The sequence below is a fragment of the Solanum dulcamara genome, chromosome 10, assembly GCF_947179165.1.
Source record: "Solanum dulcamara chromosome 10, daSolDulc1.2, whole genome shotgun sequence".
NCBI lineage: Eukaryota > Viridiplantae > Streptophyta > Magnoliopsida > Solanales > Solanaceae > Solanum > Solanum dulcamara.
This window is the reverse complement of record NC_077246.1, coordinates 7,506,400-7,534,145: the sequence shown is the minus strand read 5'-3', so window position 1 is coordinate 7,534,145 and position 27,746 is coordinate 7,506,400. Positions and strand designations below refer to the sequence as shown.

The window sequence follows — 27,746 nt, the reverse complement described above, 5'->3', positions numbered from 1 at the left end:
TTCTCTATGCCTAAAATTTGAATCCGAGACCTTCAATTAAAGATGGAGCAGTTCCAAAATCTCCATTTATCTTTTTTTTTTAAAACAAATATTTATCATAGAAAAACATTTTCATTCTTAACCAAATCCACAAAGACTCATATGTGACCATCATCTCCCATTTTCACCGTTGTAAAAGCTTTCTTGATGTCCTTCGGTATGGTTAAGTTAGTTGGATGGTCCCAATTGATCTCTTCTTAATGTTTTTTGAGTTAAATTTGTTGCTAAGACTTATCTAGCGCGGTTTATATTTTTTATATGATTTACATGCTATTATAAAGTGTAGTTTATTGATGTATATAAAGTGCAGTATACACACCCAAAAGACAAAAGGCCGTGGCCGAAGTAATAACAATTGCAGATTATCGTAGAATTTGAAGAGAAAAAAAAAAAAACTTCATTGAACTCCACAGGACTGTACAGAGTTAAATTTCACAAAAATTACAAAATATACTGAAATCTTATTATTATTTAGTGCTCGTCAAATGAACCCTTTATTGCCACCTACCTCTTTTTAGTAGTAGCAGCAACAACTTTCTTTTTCTTGAACTCTCAACTCTCCAAAGCTCTTTGGATATTGATTACTGAAAAGGCCAAATAGTTAATTTTGTTAGAATTAATAGTAAATGGCAGGTGGGTATAGAGCTGAAGATGATTACGATTATCTGTTCAAGTTGGTGTTAATTGGGGATTCTGGGGTCGGCAAATCCAACTTGCTCTCTCGATTCTCCAGGAACGAGTTCAATCTTGAATCTAAATCTACTATTGGTGTTGAATTCGCTACCCGTAGCATTAAGGTCGATGATAAGATCATCAAAGCCCAGATTTGGGATACTGCTGGACAAGAAAGGTGTGTTTTTTTTACTCTTTGAATCTCTTTTGATTTGGCAATCTTATGCTCTTGAAACTTGTGTATAAGTTGCTAATTTAACTTCTTAAATAGGGTTTTGTTTCAATTCTGCTAAGAATCTGATAAATAATGAGTTAATAAACTTTTCCCCCAAAAAAAGTTAACATCTTTTTGAGATTTTGCAAGATTTAAAAAGGATTGGTAGTTACATAGGTAAGGGAGAAAGTTCCCTAGCTCAATTAAAGATATGTAGAAGCTAGAAGACCTTGCGTTACTTTGTATGTTATGTTGCCATCTAGATTTTTTTGTCTCTATAGTACTTTGTACATATGGTAAACAGCTTCTCTACCTCGGAGGTAGAGTGAGTGGTAAGGTCTGTGTACCCTTTATCCTCTCAGACTCCACTTTTGTGAGACTACATGGGGTATGTTGTTGTTGTTGTGTATATCTATCTCTAAGGTGTCTCTCTACCTCCACAAAGGTAGGGATAAGGTTTGCGAACATCCTTCCCTCCTTAGACTCACTCCACTTGTATGATTACACAGGATATGTTGTTGTTTTTGTATTGCTAAGGAGGATGTGAAGGATAAGATTGCTCTGTCTCGCTTGGTATTGTAGAGCTGCTTTCTGAATGTTAGCTAGCAAGTATAAACCTATGGGTCAATGCCTCCGGTTAGTGTCTTTTAGTCAACGAGCAAGTGTAGTTGTGGGTCAAGTCTTCACTTGTAAACCTGAATTTACTTCTGACTTCTTCTAAAAGGTGATTTTTTTACTTGTTTTTCTTCTAAAGTTGTAAATTATAGGTGAGAACAAATGACATTTGCACGTTAAACTTCCATATAGGCGTGATAGTTCATTGCTCCAGCCCAGAATACGATTAATCCAGGGGCTATATGAGCACCTAGTAGTTTATCAGATAAATTGAGTTGTCAGGCATTCCCGGCCATTCGTAATCACAAAGGATAAATCTTTGAGGTTTAAGGCGTCAAATATGGATATCATCTAATTAAAGAAAAGGAAAGAAATGGTACAAGAACGAACAACTAAGGAGTGGAGCAAATGTGGTCCCTAGGGCTTTGGCTCGTGGTAAGAGGGCAGTGCATGATGAGTGGCTTAGGGGCACGTCAATGGTTTGAAGCCTACTGCAGTCAAAATCCTGGTACACTGTATTTAATTGGAAAAGGGTAGAGAGGTGGGTCCATTATCCATTAGTTTCAAGCGGTGCGCCACAAGCCCTCGTGAATTTCTCGCTTATAAATAAAAGTAACAAAAATTGGCTTGTTGGCAATGTTATATTTATAGCAAACTAGTTGGAAAAGTTGGACTTGTGCATGTATGGTAGTACTAGTCTATTAATTATGTCCTATCTAACATCCTCTCATTTAAGTGCTAATTGACATTTGCTAAAAACTTTCTTTTTCAGGTGAGACTAGAGGGCTTTTTTAAAGAATGGGTACTATTTTCCCCTACTTGTCAAAAAGAAAAAGGGTACCATTTGCACTTAATTAATCACAACCATCGACTGTTATCTATTTCTGCAGCTTAGGTGTCAGAAATAATCTCCTCATAATGCCATTTTAAGTGGTGGTTCACTGTTGCAATTTTCGAACTAAACGCTTGAGTGTAGATGTGTATACATGTATGAAAGATGAGCTTCCCTCATGTACTCGAAATAGTTAACTGACATCCTAAGAGAAAGAGAAGGGTGTTTATCCTTGTAGTCCTTCTGTTGTGGTTCTCGTAGGTTATAGTCTTATGTTTCTTGCTTTCCTTCGTTGCCGTTTTATTGCTTAACCTGCGACTTTCTTCTGCCAGCTAGCCTAATTCCTGATAAGTTCATTTTCGGGTTTGATTTTCAATTTCAAGTGTTGAGCTTATGTTTGAGCTCTGTTAAATCTTTGGTTTGAAATCTCTTCTGTTCTACTTTGGCACGGTAAGATTGGCACCTTATTAGAAGTGGAGACTAATTAAAACTTCCTTTACCCGTGTCGGACAAACAGGTACCGTGCAATTACAAGTGCATACTACAGAGGTGCTGTCGGTGCATTGCTTGTGTACGATATCACTCGACATGTCACATTTGAAAATGTTGAGAGATGGTTAAAAGAGCTTCGAGACCATACCGACCAAAATATAGTCATAATGCTCGTTGGGAACAAGGCCGACTTACGTCACTTGCGTGCTGTTTCAACAGAGGACGCCAAGGCCTTTGCTGAAAGAGAGAGTACCTTCTTTATGGAGACTTCAGCACTTGAGTCCTTGAACGTTGAGAATGCATTTACAGAAGTATTGACCGAGATATACAAGGTGGTATGTCGGAAAGCACTCGAAGTTGGGGATGATCCTGCTGCGTTGCCGAAGGGGCAAACTATAAATGTTGGCAAGGATGATGTTTCAGCTGTGAAAAAAGTTGGTTGCTGCTCTGTCTAAGCTAAAAAAAAATCAAGACATCAGTGAAGTTAAGCTTCCAAATGGCTTCTCCTATAGTTGCATTGAGTATTCCCAGTTTTGAAAATCTTAGGAAATGATGTCTCTACTTATATTATTCCATTCCACCTATGTATTGTTTCATTAAACTTACCTTTAGTTTGTACCCTATTTTGCTAGTCTTTTGACTCTTTGCTTCTGTTTTCATCCAATTTACTGAAAAGATTTTTACTATTATTTATATACATTTACATTATATTTTATTTGGTATGTTTATGGCATGAAATGAGTTTAAATGGAGAAACATTATCAATAAAAAATTATATATAGTCGTCGTCGCAACTTAGTTGTTATTGTGTATAACATGTAGTTATTGTGTATAACATGTAGAAGAGCAAGTGATTTTGGGTTTTTCTGAAGAATAATGTTTCTTAGGATTGTTAATTAGTTGCCATTTTATCTTATACTCTCTCTACTTCAATTTGGTTGTTTTACTTTTCGTTTTAGTTTTTTTTCTTTTTGTGGTAATTCTTTAATTTCAATTTTTTCACATGACATGTTTAAGCTCACAAGATTAAAGAATATTTGAATAAATACTATGTATCTTTAGTTAAACACCACAAGATTCAAAAAAAAAAATTAATTTTTATTTTACCTTTGTGTCAAGTTAAAGTCAGGCAAACAAAATGAAACTAAGGGTTTATTAGAAAAGAGTTTTGATGAAGTATTCTTTAAGGCGTCTGTAATTGGTCTAATGTAGCGTATAATAATTTTACTTTATATAAAAGTATCTTTCATGAAACAAAAAAAAAGTATTCTTTAAAGTGGGAAAATGAAATCATTTCTTTTGTTTATGGATTAGTTAAAGCTAAATGTATGTAAATTCCCAAAACTATGTCAGTGTTGCATTCAGAATATGCAGATAAACCTACGTTGTTTGATGGGTAGACTAAGGATAATAATTTATAATCAAATATAAAATTATTTTATCATGTGTTTAATTACGGGTATTAATTATTTCTATAAGACATTTTTACTAAAATAGTGAGATATTAGCTATCCGTACAAAACGCGAAATAGCTAATTTTATGAATTATTTCAACTTATGAGATATCCTTGTTTATTTCATCCAAATAAATTAATGTTAACCAAAAGAGAAATTGATTGTCCGTAGTGTTATATTGGAATATAATCAATTTAATATGTGCTTTAAAGTATATTGTCATATAGTATATAATTTTTAAAGCTGACAAAAAATCAAATTATTTAAAAATGCAATGAAATATCGATTTAATTGATTTGGTTTGATTCTAATATTCAAAAATCAACTTAATTGATTTAGTTTCTTTTAGAGGAAGTCGACTCATGAGCATCACATGTTATTGTGTTGCATCTGTGATCTCCACCTCAGTCTCCGTTTATCGAATAGTCATGATCAGATGTTGATTCTCAATTAAAGATCAGATCCAAATTTGCAATGACCCATCTAATTAGTTCACCTATCATTGAGATAAGTATTTTTCCAAGTAGTGATCATATACCAACGGTGATAAGCATGATCAACACTACAGAAAGGCATAATGCATAAACATACCCTTTTAACTTGGCCTCAGTTGACATATATGTCTTCTAACTTTGAGGTGCACAAATAAGTATTTAAACTATCATAAAGTTGCGCAATTTGCCATGTAGGTCACGTGTGTTTACTTGTTCAGCTTTATAATAGCTTAAGTCCCTACTTGTGCACACTCAAAGTTGGAGGGCATAGATACCACCCAACGTCAAGTTAAAGGACACGTTAATGTATTATACCTTATAGAAAATATCACTAACTAGTCATACCATATGCATTATAGAAAATATCACTAACTAGTTATACCATAAGCATTACAAAGATGGCATGATGAGTTGCTAGTTGAAAAGCATGAGCACCATTACTTGTACTGTATCAGCAGTAACAAAAAAGAATCAATGACCATCACCTTAGATACAAATTTAAGAACTTGAATCCAGCATTCAGTTGTGGATATGTCTGTCATACACAACACAACACAAATACATTAATCCAGAAAGGATACAGTAGTCATGCGCGGTCGAACAAGAAAATTTCAGATGTCTGTACAAAATTCACAATACATGCACATGGTTCCAACAAAATTACGAGGTCTGTACAAAGTCAGGTGACAAATTAAGGTCACCAAGTTATATGCTAACATCTAGCCAAAGTATATACAAAATATATATAATTATACAGGTTTCCTCTTGTTAAAGAACAAATATTTTGCAGGAGAACAAAATGTCCCACTCTTATAATTATTCATCCACCAACCAACCAACTCCTCCTTGTATTTCACAAATCTTTTCTTTCTATTGACAATCCGGTGGATTTGCAGATGGGGCAAGTGTTCTTCACAACCAACCACTTCTTTACGCACTCCGCGTGATATTCATGCCCGCAATCAAGAGTTCCTATAGTTTCTTGGTTGTTGTAATCAGTCTGAATCAAGGCAAAATATACATTGCAAGCCATCAGAGATATAAGAACAACTAAAATAAAGAAAACAAGGAAATGTAGAAGCACAGTAAAGCATTAACAGCGCATAATTGGAAAATAATCATGCATTACAAATCCAGACAACATAAATAACAATAGACAGAATTATAAAGAAGATGAACAGAAACGTCTTAGTGGCAAGGCAATACTCTGCCTGGTCCAAAAATTAATGATGCCATCCTACTGTGATGATAGGAAAACTTATAAAGCTTTAGGAACAAATCCAAAGCATCCTCTTTAGTTTATTTCGAAACAATGCTAACAAGCAAACTGTTAGTCAACAATTCAGCTGACAGTCTACGCTACTCTCTTGCTTAAATAGATACCAACACCCAAAAGAACACTTAGTTCTTTTATTTGGATATCAACTATTCTTTCTCCATAACATTTTCTACCGTCACTTTTAGAGTTACGTGGAATATAGGAAAAGAAAGAGAAATCAGTTCCAAATGCAAAAGTTCTCCAAGTGGATGGATTTGTAAAATTATTATATTCTTTATTAGGAGGAAGAATAAAAGCATTATAAGGGGACAATTGTACCAACTTCATATTTCTGCTTAATACATTTTGTCTCCCAAACTTGACTTACCATGTGAAGCATCAAAGGAAATTTATTTAACCACAGTAAGATTGGGGAAAAAAAGACATTTTTTAAAAAAAGAAAAGTGTGAACGGAAGAGATTGATGATTATCAGAGTTAAAACAAGAATATCTTCATCAAAGAGAGTGAAAACAAGAATAACTAGCAGATATAAGAACATAAATTAAGAGATATACGAACATTTCCTAGAAAGTTCATTTGGAATGAAGTTTAATACTCCCTCGTTTCAATTTATTTGTCTGGTTTGACTTGATACGGAGTTTAAGAAAATAAAGAAGACTTTTGAATCATGTGGTCTTAAACTAAAGATATGTAAAATGTACCAAAATGCCCTTTAATCTTGCGGTCTTAAACATATCATGTGGAAAGTTAGAATTAAAGAATTGTCAAAAAAGAAAAAGAGACATTCTTTTTGAAATGGACTAAAAAGGAAAGTAAGACAAACAAATTGAAACGAAGAGAGTAACAAATTAAAACCTACTAATGTGGTTGTTTGTACAAGAGCTTACACCCATCTGATTTGTCTTGGTTAGTGTACTTAATCAGGGCCTAAAATAAAAATGGATGGGAGAAAAGGAGACTGAAGCAGAGCCATCCCCAGAATGAGTCCCTTCTTTTTGAAATGGACTAAAAAGGAAAGTAAGACAAACAAATTGAAACAAAGAGAGTAACAAATTAAAACCTACTAATGAGGTTGTTTGTGCAAGAGCTTACACCCATCTGATTTGTATTGGTTAGTGTACTAAATCAGGACCTAAAATAAAAATGGATGGGAGAAAAGGAGACTGAAGCAGAGACACCCCCAGAGTGATCCCTGCAAAACTCAGGCAAACCTACTCCTACTCAAAGTATAAGTTAGCGTCAATACCTGGCATATGACACAGAAATCAGCTTCGTGATCCAAGCATGCAGCAGTTTCCAGGGTGCAAGGAATAACGGGGGGCGAAAATGGTCTTGTTTTCAAACGGTTAATGATTATTTCATCTGACAATCCAGTTGTCACATTGCCAATCTGCTCCCCCAGTGCAAGAAGCTCCTGGTAGAGAAATTTAAAGTTGCAGAAATTTTATTAGTAGATATAAAGCAAATTAATTGCAGAGCAGTCAATAACACTCCAAACTAGTACATAACACACAAACAATATAGATACTTCGCATGTACTGATTAACCATCAGGACAAATCTGAGACAGTAATATAATCAAAACATCAATTGCTCACCTCGTAGGACATGTGATCTACATCCAAACGCATATCTCTGTGCTGATCAATGGGATTGTTAACTTCATGGTAGCCTGAAACATCCAGCATCGCCACTCCCTACATATAACAACCATGAAGAGATAAACCCATTAGCATTCAATTCTATAACATCAAATTAGACAACAATAATGACAAAGGAAGTAACGAGACATGGTCAAACAGAGAAAAGGTTTACATCTTCTGGCAGAACTCTCATGTTAGGAAGGTTCTGATGTCCAGTATTTCTTTCAAGCACGATAGCCCTTCGATGAGGTCTGTACAACCCAAAGCCAGTTGGTAGGGAGGGCATATATCTGGGTCCTGCCTCTACAACGCCTTGCATTAGGTTCGGGGTGATATTGGACGAATTATTTGCTAGGTGTCTGTGTGAGGATGATGCTGTCATTTGCGGAGGGAAGGTGATAGGCTGGCCTCTCATTCCTTGAATATTAGGTAGCAGATGATGAAGTCCTGGGTGCCCTTGAGGAATGGGTGGATGCAGAAAACTAGTCAAACCTCCATTGCTTGATGTCATATGATAACCTCGCACACCCATGTTTCCAGCATCTATGCAGCCTCCAATGCCACCTAGTGTAATAAAGAAAAGCAAGCAGACGCAAACAGTTCCTGAAGTTAAATGACATCACTTGAAGATTTAAAGAAGGGAGGGGGGGATTCACTGGAGATATAGAAAAAAGGGGACACACATGCAAGTCATTTATCAATACAAGATAAATTAACAAAATGGAAGTAAAGGCAAAAGGAAAATAAGACATGTTTCCTGTGGATTTTTCCATTTAAAATAAGAGGCCAAAAGGAAGCTGAAAGATTCATTGTTCAGCTGGGTTGGCATGCCAGTAGCACATAAGAAAACAAATCTTTAAAACAAAAGACTTTCAGAAAACGTTAAACAAGGAGATGATTAGCAACGATAAACCTAGAAAAATTAGATCCCTAAATTTCAATTAAAAAATGAACATAAATTACCAGGTACATAGGGTAAAGGAGCAGCCTGATTCCAGGCCCAAGTTTGAGTCTCACTACCATTGCTGTTGAACTGCAGGTCCAACCAAGGATTGCCAGGCAACTGATGGGTCTGACTTATATAGTTTCCTTGAAATAAATGATTGTGGTTACGTCGTGCGATATTTTCTGGACCACTAGCACCCGATCTGTTACTCATAATTCTTGGTGCTCCATCTTCAATGAATGATGATGAATTGCCTCCATAATCTGGTGGTGTAAATGATGCAGCATCCATTGAAACATCAGATTCGTGTGCCCTTGCAATTACTGGAGCAACAGAAGAACTGGAACCTGCCAAAGCATGATGATATTGAAGATTTGCAGGAATTCCTTCAGCATTCTTTCTCTTAAATGAGCCTCTGACATCATCTATGTAATGATTGTTCCTTCCATAATCTGAATTCATTCCAAGGATGTTGTGAGAGCTTGAATGAAGCCGATCATGTGGCCCATGATTTACTGGAATGGGGAAATCTCCAGAAGCGGATGGAACAGCCATGTAAGGATTGTAATGATTTGACGAAGCAGGAATGGCTAGGTCAGGATTGCTGGCAGGATGCTGATGTTGAATCCCATTGTACTGTGTCAACACATATGTTAAGGTACCCTCTTGATGGTCTGATACATGGTGCAAATACATATTACAAGCATTCACGGGAGCTGGTACTACCGCATGGACAGTAGGCTGTGGTAAAGTCGCTATGCTCCCATAAAACATGCAAGGCGCTGAATGAAAAAACTCTTGACCTTGCTGATCTGCTTCCATATCAATTATGCGATTACCGTGTGACATGCTCCTTTTGCCTATCTTCGTGGTTACAATTTTGTGGGGTGATACCTGCTTGCAGGAGAACAAGCTATAATACATACTGCATCCTAATAACATCATTGACTAAGAAATTGCATAAACTTGATAGATGGCCAGCTGATAATCATTTTATTTGTAAATGGACATCTAGATCAATGGATGCTTATTTCAATCTTTATCCATGCTCATCCCAATAAGTGAAGTTCAATACTGAACCTAGAACTTAAGTAGTTCTTATTCAAGATCTTTAGGATTTACATTTTGATTCAGAAAAATTGAGCTCAGTAACACATATCATCACCTCAATATAAACACTAATGAGTAATAAAACCACAAAACTCTTTAGTGTTTTTTCTATAGTAGTTACATGTGTAAATATAATGAACCAAATAAATATGGTGTGGGGAGACTTAGCGAGCTCTCCTTTCTGCATTCAGAATCACCTTAACCAATCATTGACGAATTCACTAGTCATGAAGGGTATATCTTCAAGATGCCAAACCAAATTATTTAGTCTTCACCTAAACTTCTCGTATCCCACAAATCAAGTAGGATATCAGTTCTGGCAGAGAGCTTAAACGCCATATCACTGAAGATATAGAGATCCACATTCTTGTGGTAGATATTCAGATATTCAGGCAGGGCAGTGAGACTGTCGCACACTGCCTCAGAAAAAAATAAACACAGCAGGATGCTAGTAGAAGATGATACATTAAGGGGTTAAGGTGGAGCTACTAATGCGGTAGAAAAGAGGGTTATATTTGTAACTGGGGCATTTCAAGGGTGAAGGAGGGTGTGAGTTTCACTGATTAAGAAACTGATGTACATGATAAAAAATTTGATTGGCAACCGATGTACACCATACATTGGATGATATGTTAAAGTAGCCATTACATAACGGTTTGACTAAATAAATATAACAGAGTGGAGAGGAGAAGCCATGGAGTTTGGCAGCAGTAGGTTTGTTTCATCAGTAGTTTAGCAAAACAGTCTTTTCTGTTGCAATGTGAAATAACATTAGAGGCCAGATACTTTTGTTTCTACTTTTAGTAAAATGGGTATGTCTGCAAATTTCAACCAAAAGCACCCATGTGAACGCACCAACTACAGCCCATTTGCAGCTAGCAAACCAAGAATTCACTGGTCACACCGATCTACCAAAATTAGAGTGCAGATCTTATATCTGTTCATAAACTCTTACATATTTTATATAATAATAATAATAATAATAATTAAAAAAAACTCAACCTTTAAACGAATAATTTACCACAGTTCTGAATCATTCAAAATCTTCTAAATAATCATAGTTGTGAACTGGATTCGAATAATTTTGATATTATTACATCGCCACCTAAGTGATACACATATCCATTCATGAAATCAAAATGAATTTTGAATTACATGTCAAAGCTTTACCTCCAAGCAACAAAGTGATGTTAGAAATGAGCAATCCAACCAATAACTAGGTAATAGTAATTATTGCCATCTTTAAGCAGAGATGAGGACTTATCAGCAACCCATGCATCCATGGCCAAAAATACTAACATTAAAAAGTGACTCACTGACAACTTCAATTTACTACAACTAAGGATGCATCTTCTTTTTAACTTACTAAAAGGAAATAGCTAAATATTCCAGACAGTCTTTGTTCAAACACATTTTCTTCTGATTAATCAAACAAAAGACAAAGAAAAGGAATGTAAATTACATCAGTGCCTTCTGCCTAATCACATTGAGAGAAATATTGGAGAAAAATATTATTATTGTGTATAAATTATTATACAGAAACTCTATTTATAGACACAACAATATAATTCTTTACCAAGTAGGATACTATTTACTATTTCTATTCCTATTAATATTCCTATTTCTATTCCTACTCTGACACAACAATATAAATTATTACATTTACACATGCTTAGTCCTATTCTAACACTCCTCCTCAAGCTAGTACATACAAGTCATGTTTCCCTAGCTTGTTACCAATTACAAATGTAATTAATACGAGGACTGATGAGGAGCTTGGTGAGATATCTGCAAGTTGATCACTCGACTTCACAAAATAGACAATCAATCTCAATGTGCTTAGTCTTCTTATGAAATATTGTATTTGATGCATAATGCCAATCAGTCTCAAGTGTTTCGTTTTCTCATGAAATACTGGTTTTGGGGCATAATGTCGATAAAACACAGAGTGATAAATTCCTGAATTGTAGTGTTGAACTTCCCAAACCAAGTTTGAGAAGATTATTCCATACCATAGAGTGACTTACACAATCGACATACAAGGATACCAGACTCCCCCTGAGCAACAAAATCAGGTGGTTGCTTTATATAGACTTCTTCCTAGACATCACCGTCAAGAAAAACAATCTTAGAAGTCGTTTGGTGTGAAGGATAACATCAAATAGTCCTGAAATTAAATTATAGTGCCATTCAATTTGTCGTTTCGTTGGCAAGTCCGGGATAACTTATCCTGGAATTAATAATTAATATCGGGGATAAGTTATCCTTCCTCTTGGTGGTATAGTAATCCCGAGATAACTTATCCCGGGAGTTATCCCGTGATAAAGTAGGTAAATGACAAAAATATCCCTTTAAACCCTTTTTATACATCACTTTTCACATCTATAAAGGGTATTTTTGTAAACAAATAATTTATTCTTAAAATTTCTATAATACATATTATTTTGAATGCAACAAACCAAACACTCAATAAGAAGTAATCCCATCACAACTTATCCCATCATAACTAATCTCATCATAACTTATCCCGTCATAACTAATCCCATCATAATTTGTATTCAAACCAAACAACTCCTTAATATCCAACTGATTAAAAGACCAATGGAGAACGATAACTATAGATAAGAAGGCGGACATATGCTATTTTAGCCACGGGAGAGAATATCACTATAATCCAGCCCAAATATCTGAGAATACCTACTTCTTTTTTTGGCAAAATTAAATCTAAAATAGAAAAAAACATTGCAGGAAAACTCAAATCTCTTGGAAACAATGCAATGGTCGCTGGAAAGTGCTCAAAATTTGGTATAAAATATATGGAGTGTCTAGATGTCAAAAGATGAGTAGATCTTAAACAAGAAAGTCACCGTAAAACTGATCGGAACATGCTCATGCACTGATTATTAGATTCAAAAGTGGTCACAATCTGAGAAATAAAATTATATGAGTAGGGTCGGAATGATGGCATGACCCTACTGAGAAAGAGAATGATATGGGTAGGGTCGGAATGATGACATGACCCTACTGGAAAATAGAAATTATATGGGTAGGGTCGAAATGATGGCATGACCCTACACAAATAAGAAAGTAGTCACTGAAAAGATGGCACGGTGCTACGTAAATCAGTTATAAAAAAGTAGTCACCAAAAAGATGCCATGGTGCTACACAAATTGGATCTGAAAAGTAGTCACCAGAAAGTTGGAAAGGTACTACACAAATAAGATATGAAAAAGTAGTCATCAGAATGATGCACGGTGTTACACAAATCAGATATGAGAAAGTAGTCCAGAAAAATACACGGTACTACGCAAATTAAATATGAAAAAATAGTCACCAAAAAGATACATGGTGACCCCGACTTTTGCTAACATAATCATTGGCCAGACTGGCGGCATATGGGTAATATCCGCCCATCGGCAGCGGAAGCTTTTTGATTCTCTATCAAGATCGTAGAGGCTCTGATACCATGTGAGAAATATTGAAGAAAAATATTATTATTGTGTATCTACATTATTACACAGAGACCTTATTTATAGAGTCTACAATACAATTCTTTACCAAGCAGGATACTATTTACTATTTCTATTCCTATTAATATTCCTATTTCTATTCCTATTTCTATTCCTACTCTAAGTAGGATTGTATATGCTTATTCCTATTTTAACACACACAACATAGATGCAAGACACTATCCTAATTTCAGTAACTAATGACCAGATCTCTTTCCCCCACAAACCATTTTCACATTATGTATCCAAATAAAAGTTAAAATGTTGAGGCCTCCTTCCTTGTAGTTTCCTGATGTACTAAATAAAGATAGACAGAAAAAACAGCTTTTTCTTTGAGATTTGAAACTTCCCATCAAACCAAATAAAGCTTCACGCACTCACAGTTTTCGTAAAAGCCACATTCTGTTCTGATTTAACATTCCTTCATGATAAATTTCCCAAAGCCACTTATTAAAAACCCATCTAATCTAATTATCTACAACAGTCCATGTGTTTTGGTGATAGCTACCACAAAATAAAATAGAGACTTCTATCCTCACATAATCGCGTAACAGAAATTCCTTTTCACATCATATCACCATCATCATCATCATCATATTGTATCATCATACTATACTTAAGTGGGAACACCCTACGTCAAAAGTTAATATACAAATGTACATCATAATGTTGATGTACATTTGTACCACAACATTGATTAACCAATTAAAAACCAGCATGAAAGACCTGGATAATTTAAACCTGCAACATTGATTGTCCTTTCATAAACCACAACATTGATTAACCAATAATTCACTATGTTCAGAATACGAAAAATATAAGGAATTGGAAAAGGTAGTTCAATATGAACCAACTGATTGAATATGAATGGTCATTCTTCATTCATATATTTAGTCATGCATTAAAAAGAAATATGACAAACATAAGGATTGCAAGTAGATAAATACGGTGTGAAGTTGAGGCATCTTCTCAAATTCTCCTTACTTTTATACATAGTTCTACTGAGAGAGAAAAAGTATCTTCTACCATTTTTGAACTAAATTTGAAGCCAAGAGTACAGGAAGCAGGAAAAAAAGAATCAAGCATATAAGAAGCTCCAGACTCACACTGAAACAGCAATAGAATCACGATGACTTAGTGATGCCTCTTCAATCTTCTATTTAATTTGCTAAAGGCTTTTGATACTTATTGTCTCTCTTTTCAAATTCGGGTTTATATAGATGGTGAGGCGGAAATAGGTTGATGTCAACATTATCCAATTGACGAGATGGATGAGTAAGTTGAGTAAGTGTTTCTCCTGTAATTAAATTGCATGCATTTCTTAACTCACTTATAATTAAACAAGATATAAAAAGTTGCAGTAGGGGTAAGATACCTTTTGAAATCTGAGCCAAATAAGGGGATGAGTACATGAATTTTCTTCCCTCAAGACTAAAATATGAGTAGAACTTGATTCACACATCACGGGGCTCGTAAGGATTAAAATGAAAGAAACAGCATGAAAGACGTGGATAATTTAAAACTTCTTGGGATCTTGTTGCTGGTACCAAAAAAGCAGTCGGAAACATATAGAACACCCATGCAATTATGTATGTTGTGATATTTTTATTTTCCCAACCAATTAACTGTTTGATTTGGTGCATATAAAAGTTCATGATTACCATGAACATTCTGTAACGACAACCAACTAGACCAAGAATTTGTTGGTACCTTATAGTAGTGTGATTTTAACTGCATATAACAACTGAAACAAAGAAATACATGGAAGAATGGACAGCCATTTGATCAATGATTAAATATTTTGTACAAATTTCAAGTTCGATTGGGACTTCTCCTTATATATGGAAAGTATATAAACTTTTTATGCTTTATTTAAGCCAAAACAGTATGTGCTCATTGAAATAAGATGATTTCAATGAGGTAATATTCTTATTTTGTAACTTACAATCACAAACAAAATGGCTTAACAGTTTCATTTTGACATACCCTGAATAGATGTTGATGCTTTTAACTTTTACGCAATTAATTTACGTACTTTACCGAGATAAAGACACTGGTTAGAACAAATAATTACTGTGCCTCATTCTCAACTGAGAGATTCGATTATTAGAATCAACTCAAAGATAGAAATTAGTTTAGTCTGTATCATTTTTAAATTTTTTACGTGAAAGTTCTGGAGAAAATCTCTATTTTGATTACACAGTAGTGTTAAAACTATATTTGTCACTAACTATGTAGCAACATAAATGTATAAGATTCTTATATATTGGTATTGAATATCCAGTCATCTCTTTAACTACTTTCACCGCGTCACTTTAATCTCTAACTTTTTCTCTTCCAATCTTTTTTACCATATACTATTACGGTCTTGTATGGATTATCGATGGACACTACTTGTCTATGTGCAGAGCAAATTGTTCAATCTTTTAGAAAATGTATAAGTTTGCGACACTCAATGATCTTTTCACATGTTTCCTCAAAGAACTATAAAGGCCATAGAAGGACAGAAGCCAATAATGTGAATACAAGCAAGTATGTGGTGCTACTATGTCAGGGCTTCGAAACATATACATTATCCATATATATTAAATTATAAGATGGCATGTGATGCCTTTTTTGGGGGTATGGTTTCTTCCTTAACTAAATAGGATCAACATTCGTCACTTGTTTAAAATTCAAACATATTTTTTAATACTAATAAGGCTACACATGCCTAGAGACTAGATACACAAAATAAGCAAGACTCAATGATATGAAGATGGGAAGATGTATATATAATCACAAATGTTTAACTCACTAACAATAAAAACCAATTTAAAAGAGTAGAAACAGGTCCAAATAGCAATGAAAAAAGAGTAGATCCACCATGCAGAGATAGTAATTTCCACTTTAAAGACTCAAAAAGCAAAGAACAGCTTGATATGTGATAATTAACATTAGTTTCAAGATTCAAAAAATACAGCTTAATATGTGATGATCAACATTAGACTCTGGTTAAAGAAGAGTAGCCTCCAACTGATGCTACTTATGGGAAACTCAAATGTATCTTGTTTTCAATTCATTTCTCGTGCAAATGCTTTGAATTGCAAACACTACGCACAGAGTGGCTTTTAGTTATGACCACAATTCTGAAATCCAGCTAGCTAACTTCACAAGGTTGGCTTTGGTTTTCTTGTGGAATTGCACAACAACAATGTTTAGGAAAAGTAAACAGAAAAAAAGAGGAGATACAAGGAGAAATAATAGAGCAGAAAAGAATTAATTATTCTTCTCTCTAGTGCAAAGCAACTGGCAATGTAGATGATAATCTTCACCTAGATTAGAATGCATTTTTCTCTTAAGCAAGATAGGAGGAGTTGTTGGTCACCCATACAGGGTATGTTTCTTCAGGGAACACCTATTAACCATCATAGAGCTAGTATGCGCTGTCATACATACTCTAGCTTCTGAACCTACTTTAAGTAACTCAAGGAACCTATAGGACAAGGAGTAGCTGGGGTGAAGAATTAAAACAAATCAAAAGAAACTCCAAATTCTTAAAAGCTAATAAATCAAAATACACAAGACAAAACTGGATGCAAATTTTTAAAGTTAGGAACACACTGGATAAAATCTTGATTTTAGTTGTTTTTCGAAAAAACAGCACCAACCTACATTAGGACTTCGTGATCAAATCATGTCATGTTTGGCTACCAGAGGAGTGGGCAAGACAAAATACACAGTTTTCAATCAACTGTTTGCTGATCATGAAAAAAACACTACCCAGAAATTACATGACAACAACAACAACAATATACAAAGTGTAGCCCCACAAAGTGAGGTATGGAGAGGGGTAGAGTGTACAAAGACCTTACCCTAACCTCAGAGGTAGAGAGGTCATTTTCCGATAGACCTTGTCTCAAGAAAAACAGTCCAGCAAAAGAAGTAATGGAAGTACAAGAACAGCAGATAGAAACATAACAGAAACTACAACAAGACAATATGATAACCGAGATACAAGGAATCAACAGTATTAATAAAAATCAAAGAACAAAAAACTACAGGAGCAATACTACGACTACTAATATGAACAAACAGCAAAACAACACATTGCTATCTACTAACCTTCTATCATAATCCGTGTCCTTCACTCCCTCCTATCTAAAGTCATATCTTTGATAAGCTGAAGCTGTGTCATGTCCTATCTAATTACTTCTCCCAAAGCAACTTAGTGACCGAATGCATACACACACATATAAATCAAAAGAACTCCAATTGAATCGATTATTGCCAAAACACCATAAAAGGAAAACCGAGTTACACGGACATACACCCAAGCAAGACACATAGAAAACATAATCTTCTAGTATTGCTAAGGTCAACTTACCATAAATAACTGATACACAATCCTATGCAATTCATAAATGAGAAAAGGAAAACATACAATAAATCGAAGCCCTCACCTTTTAATCATCCAAATATCAACTTCTTCCCCGATTTTCGCCTTTAAATATAAAAGGCACAAAAATGCTCAGATAAATTAACCACAGTTGAAGACACCTACATAAATCACAAAAACCAAAAAAACAATCTTTTAGAAAAAAAGAACGAAACCCATCTACCAAAATGGCAATCAATAATCATCAAACTAAAAATTAACAAGAAACCCCACAAATTATTGCTTCTTGCCATAGCCTACGCATGCTTAAAACAAGAAATAGCTACACATTACCAAATTCGTTGAAATTAAAGATTATATTTGAAACTTTGATGAATTGGGTCCGATTAGAAAATGAAAAACTAACCAAATAGAAGTTGATTAGACGATCGATAGATCAGAGAAGGAAAAAAGGCAGAGGTTTCAATGGAAAAGTGGAAATTTTACGGTTAACTGCTAATTGGCTGTTTGATTCTCCTATTAATTGGCCACGTTATTTTTCTTGTAATTCCTGCTGTCATCCCTAACAAGATAAGGCACTCAAGGGTATTTGAGTAATTGCATCTCATTATAAAATTCATTATTTTTTTTATTTCTCATGTGTAGTTACGTCTCAAAAATCAAAAAGTACAAAATATATATTATTAATAAATAAATAACTATCTACTTTTTAACAAAAATTTAAAAGCTTTGAACTAAATTGCTCACATCATTATAAGATAAATAATATTTTTACAATAATATAATGTATTGAAAACACATTTTTTTTATAAATAATAATATTACTATATGAAGTATAATATTACACTAAAACAATTATGAAAAAAAAAAAGCAACACAATTTTTTTTTATGTAGGTATGTATACTTAGGTCTCAAAATAAAATTTAATTTTAAATCACTAATTTTATCAAGACATTATTAATTAGAATCTATCATACTCAAAATCTTTAATTAAAAAAATTATTAATACTATAATAATGAATTTGGTAATATAAAAAAGACAATTCCAACTCATGCGATAAAAACAATATTATAAGTCAATTCAAAGTCCTGTGGAAAACAGTTCAACAAAATCTTATGTGGTAGATTATATTTAGGTTAAAGAAAACATTTGAAAAATATATGAATTTGACATTAAAAGAAAATATTAGAGGTTAAGAGTCAACAACGAGTAAGTAATAATTATCATTTAGATATAAAATTTACTAAATTAATTGAATAAATACATACTGGTGGATTATTTATCATTCTTAACCAATAAGTCAAAATGGATTAAACAATTATTATAGTTAACTGTTATTAAATTTTATTATATTTATTTAGTTTTTTATAATTTATTTAAGTATTTAATAAAATAAATTATTATGACTAAATATAACATAAATTCAATTTTAAAAAATCTTGTTTTAAAATGTTTTGACAGATGTCTTCTTAATCCTAATAACAAACGCAATTTTTAAAGGCATAATATACAAACGTGTTGCTAAATTTGGCTATAACTGTAATCTATATCCTTCAACTTTGGGTATGCACAAATAGTCACTTAAACTTGTATAAAATTAAACAAATAGACATATTCGTCTTACATATCCTACATAAAATTATGTGTCTTACGTAGCATCCTACATGTATTATGCCCTGTAGGACGTGTGCACCCATTTTTTCAATTTTATATAAACTTAAATATGTACTTATTCATATCCAAAATTAAAGAACATAAATGACAAATCAAGTTTCACAAACATATTTATATATTATGTCATTTTAAAATAAACTGAATTAATAAATAGATAATAATTAACCTGCTCAAATTAAGACAACTTAAATGAGTCATGGTTTTTTAGGCCAGTGCACATTCACAAATTTTATGAATTTGTAAATACCACAAGTATTTCATGTTCAGATGAGGAGAACAGTGGAAAAATATCCTACCAAAATCAATTAAATACTACTCTGCAATTGACTGATTTGACGTTATGATTATTAAGTATTATTTAATGAATTTTCAATTAAAATTTATACTGATGACAGTTTAACCAATAAATTAAAATATTGTTTGTTAAGATATCTTTATTTCCATAAAAATATATATATGCATATATAAATATAATTGAAGAAAATTGATAAACAAGAAATTATTACTAGTTCATAAACTTTTGAACTCGTTCAAACCATTAAAGAGATATGTATTGGAATTCGTTAAAATTATGGAAAAATTATCTAATTACATTTTTTTATTTACCACATTTTTCATTACTCTCATTCATTTCAAAAAATACAAAAATCTCTTCTTTCTATCTGGATACATTAATTTAATAATTCGGATACATTAATTCTGATTCATAAATTATTTCTATATTTAATGTATCATACTTTAAATGTTACCTGCTGATACATAAAACTCTAATTAATGTATCCGAATTACTGAATTAATGTATCTAGATTATCATATTTTTAAGGGATTTTTTTAAATTAAAAAAGGATAGAGAAAAATGATAATTAGTCATCCACACTATGTGATTCCTAAAAAAATCTACTAAAATTATTACCGATTACTAATGATAGGTAGGGGCCAATGTTATCATGAATTTATGTCTCTTTTTTATTTAAAAAAAAATATCTGATGTTCGATATATGTATTAGAGCTCGACTAATTGAATTCATGTATTGTTAAGTCTATTTTTGAGGAGCGTGCTCCTAATGAGATTTTTTAATATATTTAAGACTCGAATTAGTGGTAAAGTCAAGATTTTTATTAAGAGAGTTCAAAATATAAAAAAATTAAACACATTAAAGTGAATTCAACATTTACTATATATTTATAGTATAGGAGAAGATTTAATCATGTATAAATAATGTAACTTTCTATCAAATGGGATTAGATGAACTCCCTCGACTCACCCAGTTCTGCCTCTAACTCAAATTCGAAATATTTAATAAAGAAGGAAGAAATCTCGATCATTCTACCACAATTCATATCGATATGAGCTTAGTTGAGATGGTGGTGTGTAAGGCTCCATATCAGTCGGTTTGATTTTGAAGTTTATTGGTTCGACTTATAGTTTATCCGTTTGTAGACATGCTAAACTGTTATAGAACCATTAAGATATTGGCTTATCCATTATTGATTTATCGATCATTATCTGTTCAATTATCGATTTAACCATTAAGATTTGACATAAAAAAATTATTGAAAATTACCTAGAAACAACGTGACAAACCAAATGAATCATGCATATTAGTTGACAAATTATACTTACTAAAAAACAAATACTGTCACATTGTAGAATAATCGAGACTTTGAGACAGTAAAAAATAAAACTATGAAATTAAATTCTAAGTAAAAGATTTTATATACCAAATAGTATAAATATAATTATTTAAGTTATTATCGGCTAATCCGTTAAAAAAAATCAAAATCGTTATCAAAATCAGTAAATAAATAATTTATTATTAATAAATTAACATTTTTTGTCCAATTTAAATTATCAATTCCGATTAGATTTTGAACCAATTTATTGGTGTGTGCATATTGCTTTCTGACGCACAAAAGTAGGGCCGATGTCTTGCTCTACTAGCTGACGGCTCATGTGATTTCCAAGAATATTCTTGTTTTGAACCATCGGAAAAGAAAAGGTATCAACAAGACAATATTAGTGTGAGCATATAATTAAAATGATTCTATAGAATAATTGTTATTCCCTTCGATCACTTTTATTTATTTATATTAAAAATAAATATGTATTTTTATTTATTTACTTTAAAAAATTAAGATAAATTTTTTTATTTAATTTTTAGTATTAACAATAATTATTTTTAAAATATCAAATTTATTATATTCAAAAGATGATATAAATTTTATTTATTGCCCCTTAAAAATAAATTATGTCAATTTAATACTGGACAAATAAAAATAGACGAAGGAAATATTTATTAGCATAGATATTATCGTAACTTTGCCCATCAAAATTTGGATAAATGAGAAGAAATCATCTAAGATTTTTCATATCGATTGAAATTTGAACCTGAAATCTAAAATATTTCTAAAATAAAATTTTATTTGTCACTATTCTTTTTTTTTAAGACAATGATTTCTGGGTCAATTTTCAAGTGTTCAATTACTTTTATTAAATATTTATTATCTTTCATCAACAATAATATTGAATAACTATGGCCATCAAAAATTGAATAGATCCTATGTATTTTTATTTATATTGAAATTTGAACCCAAAACGTAAAATACTTATGAAATAAAAGTATCACGAAATTCCATATGTACCTGCACTTATCCTTGAAAATTAAGCCTTGCTACTTAATGTTTCCATTAAAAAGAATTTCACTATGAATGGTATTTTTAGCTTAGATACATTCTTTAAGAAATCACTAATTTCAATCATTCTATCATATTTCATATTGATAAGTTTTTTATTACTTAAATGATAAAGAAAGTAATACGTATTAAAAAAAATGATGATTAAGTAATTAGTGTCACGACCCAACCCCGTAGATCGCGACTGGGGTCCGACCTGGACCCCCCGTACACATATCTATCCCCTGTGGTCACATTGAACTGTAAATAAAACAATATATCATATAACAGAGCCCCACTGGGCGATAAAATTTACATATATCTGTAGCCCTTTTTGTTTGTATCACAACATGACAGGGCACGCAAGCCGACAAGGCTGCCATAACATAACAACATGTACAATATATCATATAGACCCAGCTGAACCAAACTGACATATACAACCCACATATACATGTCTGCAGACTTCTAAACATATAAATGACAACGTATGGCGGGACAGGGCCCCCGCCGTACCCCTGAATGGATAAAACAATTTCTATACATCCATGGACAGTATCGAAAACTAGGCCCCGATACAATGGAGCCTCTTCCAGCTGAGCTGCATGGAATCCTAAGCTGATGGACTCCCAAAATCTGTATATGTACCTGCTGGCATGAACGCAGCCCCCCAAAAAAGGGGGGTCAGTACGACATATGTACTGAGTATGTAAAATGTAACATAATACACTGGGGGTATAATCGAAATAGAGAAGCAGGAGAACAAATTATCAAATCGGAGACATGTACCTGTACTCTGTGAATCACAAAAGCATGCATGCTCAATTTATACAATATAGCCGGCCCTTTCAAGGGTCCGGTGAATCACATCTGTAGGACCATCATAGGCCCGGCGCCATCACCACCTTATTACAACACATCATCATATATCTATACACGTATCCTGGCCCTCTATTGAGGGACTCAGGGAATAATGCAGTGAACTGTGCACGAGAACATATCCTGGCCCGGGACTCAGGGAAAGAAGTGTTACAATATACACGAGTAGAGTAGTGAGTAACTATATGCAATTTAAATCATTATTAGAGACTTGACCGTATAAGAAGATTAAAATTTTGTCGGAGGACTCGAGTAGTAGTGTAGTCATCTCGAGTGACTTCTAAATGCCATTATGGGCAATATCAATTATAATCTCGGGGCTCCTAGACATGTACTAAAGTAAAGCCAAATCGCTTATGGAACCAGAAACATTTGTTAACAAATAGTCTGTAAGACTTGGAGCCTGTATATTTGTTATCTCTTTAGCATATAACAGTTTCCAGGGAAATAGATCGGCTACTGTAGGAGTTCAATATTCAGAAGTAAGTAAGAGATGTTTGAGAATAGAGTTACCCTAGAGCTCACATCATATTCAACTTACAACTAAGACAAAGGCATGCCCAAAAGAAGAAAGAGAATAAGCTTTATGTAGTCTGTACTTTCCTTCAGGGGATCTGCATACACATATTTCGTACCCGGCCCATCATGGGGCTCGGTGAATTATTATGGCATCATAATCTCATTTTTGTACCAAATACGTGTCAAGGAAAATTAGAGATAGCTTTTCACACACTACTGTTTAATACGTAGAAGCCTTACTAGGCAATACTCAATCCTTACAGAAATTCCAAAACTAAGCAGTGGATAGGGGTTATGAGGCGTACTTAGAGTTTTGGGAATGTAATTATCCCCACATTCCACACATAATTCACTTAAGGCTAAAACTTGCCAAAAGAAAAGAAAGATAGTTGTACGAGCTTATACCAAAATATGCCACGAGAAAGCTTTACATACCTTGTTTGAATTATTCCTTATCCTGCTTGCCTCGCCGTCCTTTGAACTTATTCAACATGAAATTAATATAAATATCAACCCTTCTTAACTTTCCAGCATCTTAGGTTACACCTTAGTATCAATGGAATCTATTTCCTTAGTCGTTCCCCCGACTAGTTTTGTTATTCGCTAAGGCGTCGATGAAAATTGGGAAGCACCTCCCCTGTAATGTGCCCTATCCAAATTTCCAATTAGGTCCCTAAGACCTACATCCAACCAACAACAACAACCTGCAACAATTCATACCAATAATATACAACATAAACTCCAAAACGACTTATTCAAAAATACGATATCAAAATAGGGCGTCCAGCCTTTATTTTGTGACGCCTTTAGTTATACGTAACGAGGGGTCATGTGGCTTCGAACAGAAGCACCCTAACCCACATTAGGACATATTCAGGTCCTGCAACAACAAGCCACACCCCTGCAGCAGCAACTCACAAGAACGACACTTTATTTCGATGACAATTCACTTCTAGCGACTCCAATTTAGTTTATTTCGAACGTCGAGCATTTCTACGACATTCTTAAACTTCCAGCAGCATACAAGGGGTGTAATACACCATATAACAATACCATAAACTCCAATTTAAAAGGAAAGGCCTTACCTTACGTTAAACTTGTCAAATTCGCCAAAACTATCCAAAATGTGAAATCTGGACAGCTTATTGTTTTACCTTGTCGCTTCGTTTCGAAGGGGTAATGGAGGGAAACAAGATTTACGTCCTTCATGAAAGTTATAGAAATGTGTCTTAGGGTCGCAAACAATTTTGAATCATCCCTACATCAATTTTATAGAAAATGATATGACCAAAATACTCACAGCTGTCCGTGTAGGATTTCCAAAACCAAATATGGGCAGTACCTCCTCTACACTTCATCACCCTTTTTCAAGAAGATAAAGGAAAAAATGGATTTTAGAGTCTGAACGAAAGTTATCGGCCTATGAAATACCTTTCCAAAACATATTAAATCATTCGAAACGAAACTATACACAAGAAGTTATACCAATATTACTAACAACAGTCCCTTCCAAAAACGGGTTTGTTAATTAGTTCTTAACATTTTCTCCTTCAACTTTCTCTTATTTCTTTCCAAGTGTAAACTGAAAATATGGTTCCGTAGGCATCGTAATATACATATATACACCTCCACGTATTTAAGGTACACCGTATATAATTAATTCACGGAAGAAAGTTGAAAAACTCACCTTGAATCTTCAACAACGATGGCTGCCTCTCTATTTCCCTCTTTCACGTTTTTTTTTCTATGTTGGCTGCTGTTTTTGGATAATGAACAGCGTAAGGATCATATATACATATATATATATATAAGGTGACACGTGTTAGCCCCTAAGGGTGACACGTGTCAGCCCTTATTGGGCCACCTCAACATGCGGCCAATGGGGTGCTTCCACGTGGCAGTGGGGTCCACCTTCCCCAAGCAGGTGGGTCTCCTACTTGACCCCAAGCAGGTTGGTCACCTGCCTGCTCAGGTGCTGCCACGTGTCACCCTCCCATTGGCTGCCCCGCGAAATTTTTTTTCTCTTCCTCGTGGGTTCGTAATCTCGTTCGTAATCTCGTCTCACTTTAAGAGCCTATGAAACCCTTGCTACGTAAGCTTGGTATGTAATCAAGTAACTCACGTATGTAAGATTTCTAAATTAGTAGCTTACGTAGATAAGTCGAGTCCTACGACTCGTTACTTGGCCTCCTATTCCTTCCGGATTCTTATGATTCCCCTTCCAACCTTCTCTACCACTGGGTATCACATCCTCCCTTCGTTGGAGTCATTTGATAGTGTCGTAGCATATCCGGTTCATATGGTAATGTCCAAGGAACTTATGAGACATTCTGAGTTTAAAAGGGTGAGGTGTAACAATTAGCAAAATGTAGGCAAATTAGTTTGTTGTTAAAATATGGAAAATCAAAATGTCTGAATATAATCAAGATGATGCACAGTACTAAATAATACAAAGTAATATAATCGAGAATTAATAAAGTTTGTGACAAAGTAATAAGTATTGCTCTATTATTAATTAGATTTGAATTCGAATCTTCAATATTTTGAATATGAAATTTTCTTTAGTAAAGAGTGTCGTACATTATTATGGAATTAGTTGACACTAGTCCAAATTTAATAAAATTTCAATATAAATATCAAATATCAAATATAATTTTGTATTTTATTTTTTAAAAGGGATAATACACAAGTATCCCTCTCAACTATAACCAAAATCGCTAGAACACATTTTAACTATATTCTATTACCCCCCTAAATTATTTTAAAGTGTGATAAACACACCCTCAAACCTATATAATCACTCACTTGAAGAGATGTGCTTTACACTCGCCTACGCGTCAGCGCCACGTCAGATCTAAAAAAAAGTCAGATCTAAAAAAAATAAAATTAAAAATCATCAGATCTAATATATATATATATATATATATTATTCTTATTTTTAAAAGAAAAGGAATTTAATTTAAATTATGCTCACCATATATTGCCTAAACTAAATCTCTAATATGAATTTTTTTTCGAATTTCATGTTAAGTGTTTGAGTAAAAAAGAAAAAGAAAAAGAAAAATTCTTCCGATATTATACAAATTGATGAAATATTTGGAAAAAAATCACAGGCAATTTAAGTTTGTTGTGAAAAAAACTATTTATATTTCTAAAAGTAATAAAATTAGGCTCTATTTCATAATGAAAAAAAAAGAAATTTTAATTAAAAAGATATCAACTTAAATTTTAATGTTAACCATTTATGTGTATTAATTAATAATGAAAATGTCTAATTGAAAATGGACATATGTCCAAATTACTCAGATTTTATATTTCTTTTTCGTCTCTCACATGCCTCAAAGACAGTGAACACACTCTTTATGCCACCTCAGCACTCAAGGGTGTAATTATTACACTTTAAAATAATTCAGGAGGATAATAGGACTTATGTATAGTTAAGGTATGTCCTAATGATTTCGATTATAATTGAGGAGAGTACTTGTGTATTATCCTTTTTTAAAAAGGTAAGTAAAATAGTAATATTCCATTAATTATTTATGACGTCAAAGTAGGTAAAGATTTTTTGGAAAATTGTTTAATTCAGAGAGCAAAGTTTGTTTATATTATACCTACAAAATGTCGATCGGTTTTTTTGTCTTTTAAAAGGTAAATATTAAAAAATTATTTAATAATTAAAATTTTGAATTCAATTAAAAATTTACTATTTAACTTCTATCGTAAAATTAAAATTTTAAAATATAAAAAAGTAAACATCTCCTATGCCAACATGACAATACTATGATAGACCTTTCATTAATATTCCTTTCATGAATTTGTTGTTGAATGGAAGTCCAACACTAAAATAAATTAAAACTATAGAGACCTAATTATACATTCTATTTTTATTTTAGTTTCACCCGGTGTTCGGAGTTCATATTGAAGCTTTGAATAAATTCAGATCGCGCACTATAGGCCCATTCGGGGGTGACGCTCTCAACATGATTTTCTCCATACCCAAAGCTCAAATCCAAGACGGCAAAACCTTTGATTAAAAGTGAAACAGTCTCATCACTATACTACAATCAATATTAATTATACTCCACTTATTTATTGTCAATCATGTTCCCTTAACAAAACAAAGAGTTGCCCAATAATTTCTCACAACAATATAATCAAATCATATTACTGGGCATAAAATTGAAAGAAGAAAAGACATAAAGAAACAATTGAAGTTGTTGCCTTAACGTTGCGTGTTTCCTATTACCTCAAAAAATTATTTAATATCTTTGTAAATAGATTATTTTAATCCAATTTGGCCCAGCGTTTGTGAACACGTAA

At 33.2% G+C, this 27,746-nt stretch overlaps 2 protein-coding genes across 4 annotated transcripts; one reads left to right on the top strand and one right to left on the bottom strand.

The window, feature by feature from the left end:
- Window positions 1-397: 397 nt before the first annotated feature.
- LOC129871116 (ras-related protein Rab11B) lies at window positions 398-3,579 on the top strand. Its single transcript, XM_055945993.1, has 2 exons — window positions 398-889; window positions 2,890-3,579. Exons 1-2 carry the CDS (start codon window positions 666-668, stop codon window positions 3,317-3,319), a joined length of 654 nt encoding a protein of 217 aa, XP_055801968.1. The 5' UTR covers window positions 398-665; the 3' UTR covers window positions 3,320-3,579.
- Window positions 3,580-5,284: 1,705 nt separating this feature from the next.
- LOC129870178 (probable E3 ubiquitin-protein ligase ZFP1) lies at window positions 5,285-18,239 on the bottom strand. Of its 3 annotated transcripts, none has more exons than XM_055944828.1 (7): window positions 18,086-18,239; window positions 17,744-17,840; window positions 8,699-9,575; window positions 7,908-8,299; window positions 7,691-7,789; window positions 7,340-7,507; window positions 5,285-5,813 (listed from the first exon to the last, which is right to left on the bottom strand). In XM_055944828.1, the coding sequence occupies exons 3-7, from the start codon at window positions 9,528-9,530 to the stop codon at window positions 5,667-5,669; spliced, it is 1,638 nt and encodes a 545-aa protein (XP_055800803.1). In that variant the 5' UTR covers window positions 9,531-9,575; window positions 17,744-17,840; window positions 18,086-18,239; the 3' UTR covers window positions 5,285-5,666. The 3 variants fall into 3 exon arrangements, with proteins under 3 accessions (XP_055800803.1, XP_055800804.1, XP_055800805.1); XM_055944829.1 differs by lacking the exon at window positions 18,086-18,239 and adding an exon at window positions 17,953-18,049; XM_055944830.1 differs by lacking the exons at window positions 17,744-17,840; window positions 18,086-18,239 and adding an exon at window positions 14,408-14,602.
- Between the last annotated feature and the right edge of the window lie 9,507 nt (window positions 18,240-27,746).

Excerpts from the sequence above, each read along its gene's own strand:
- LOC129871116 (XM_055945993.1), top strand. The coding sequence starts at position 666 with ATGGCAGGTGGGTATAGAGCTGAAGATGATTACGATTATCTGTTCAAG. Across the intron at positions 890-2,889 it reads GATACTGCTGGACAAGAAAG|GTACCGTGCAATTACAAGTG; the intron begins GTGTGTTTTTTT and ends TCGGACAAACAG.
- LOC129870178 (XM_055944828.1), bottom strand. The coding sequence starts at position 9,530 with ATGTCACACGGTAATCGCATAATTGATATGGAAGCAGATCAGCAAGGT. Across the intron at positions 7,508-7,690 it reads TAGATCACATGTCCTACGAG|GAGCTTCTTGCACTGGGGGA; the intron begins GTGAGCAATTGA and ends TTTCTCTACCAG. Across the intron at positions 5,814-7,339 it reads ATTTCTGTGTCATATGCCAG|ACTGATTACAACAACCAAGA; the intron begins GTATTGACGCTA and ends GCCTTGATTCAG.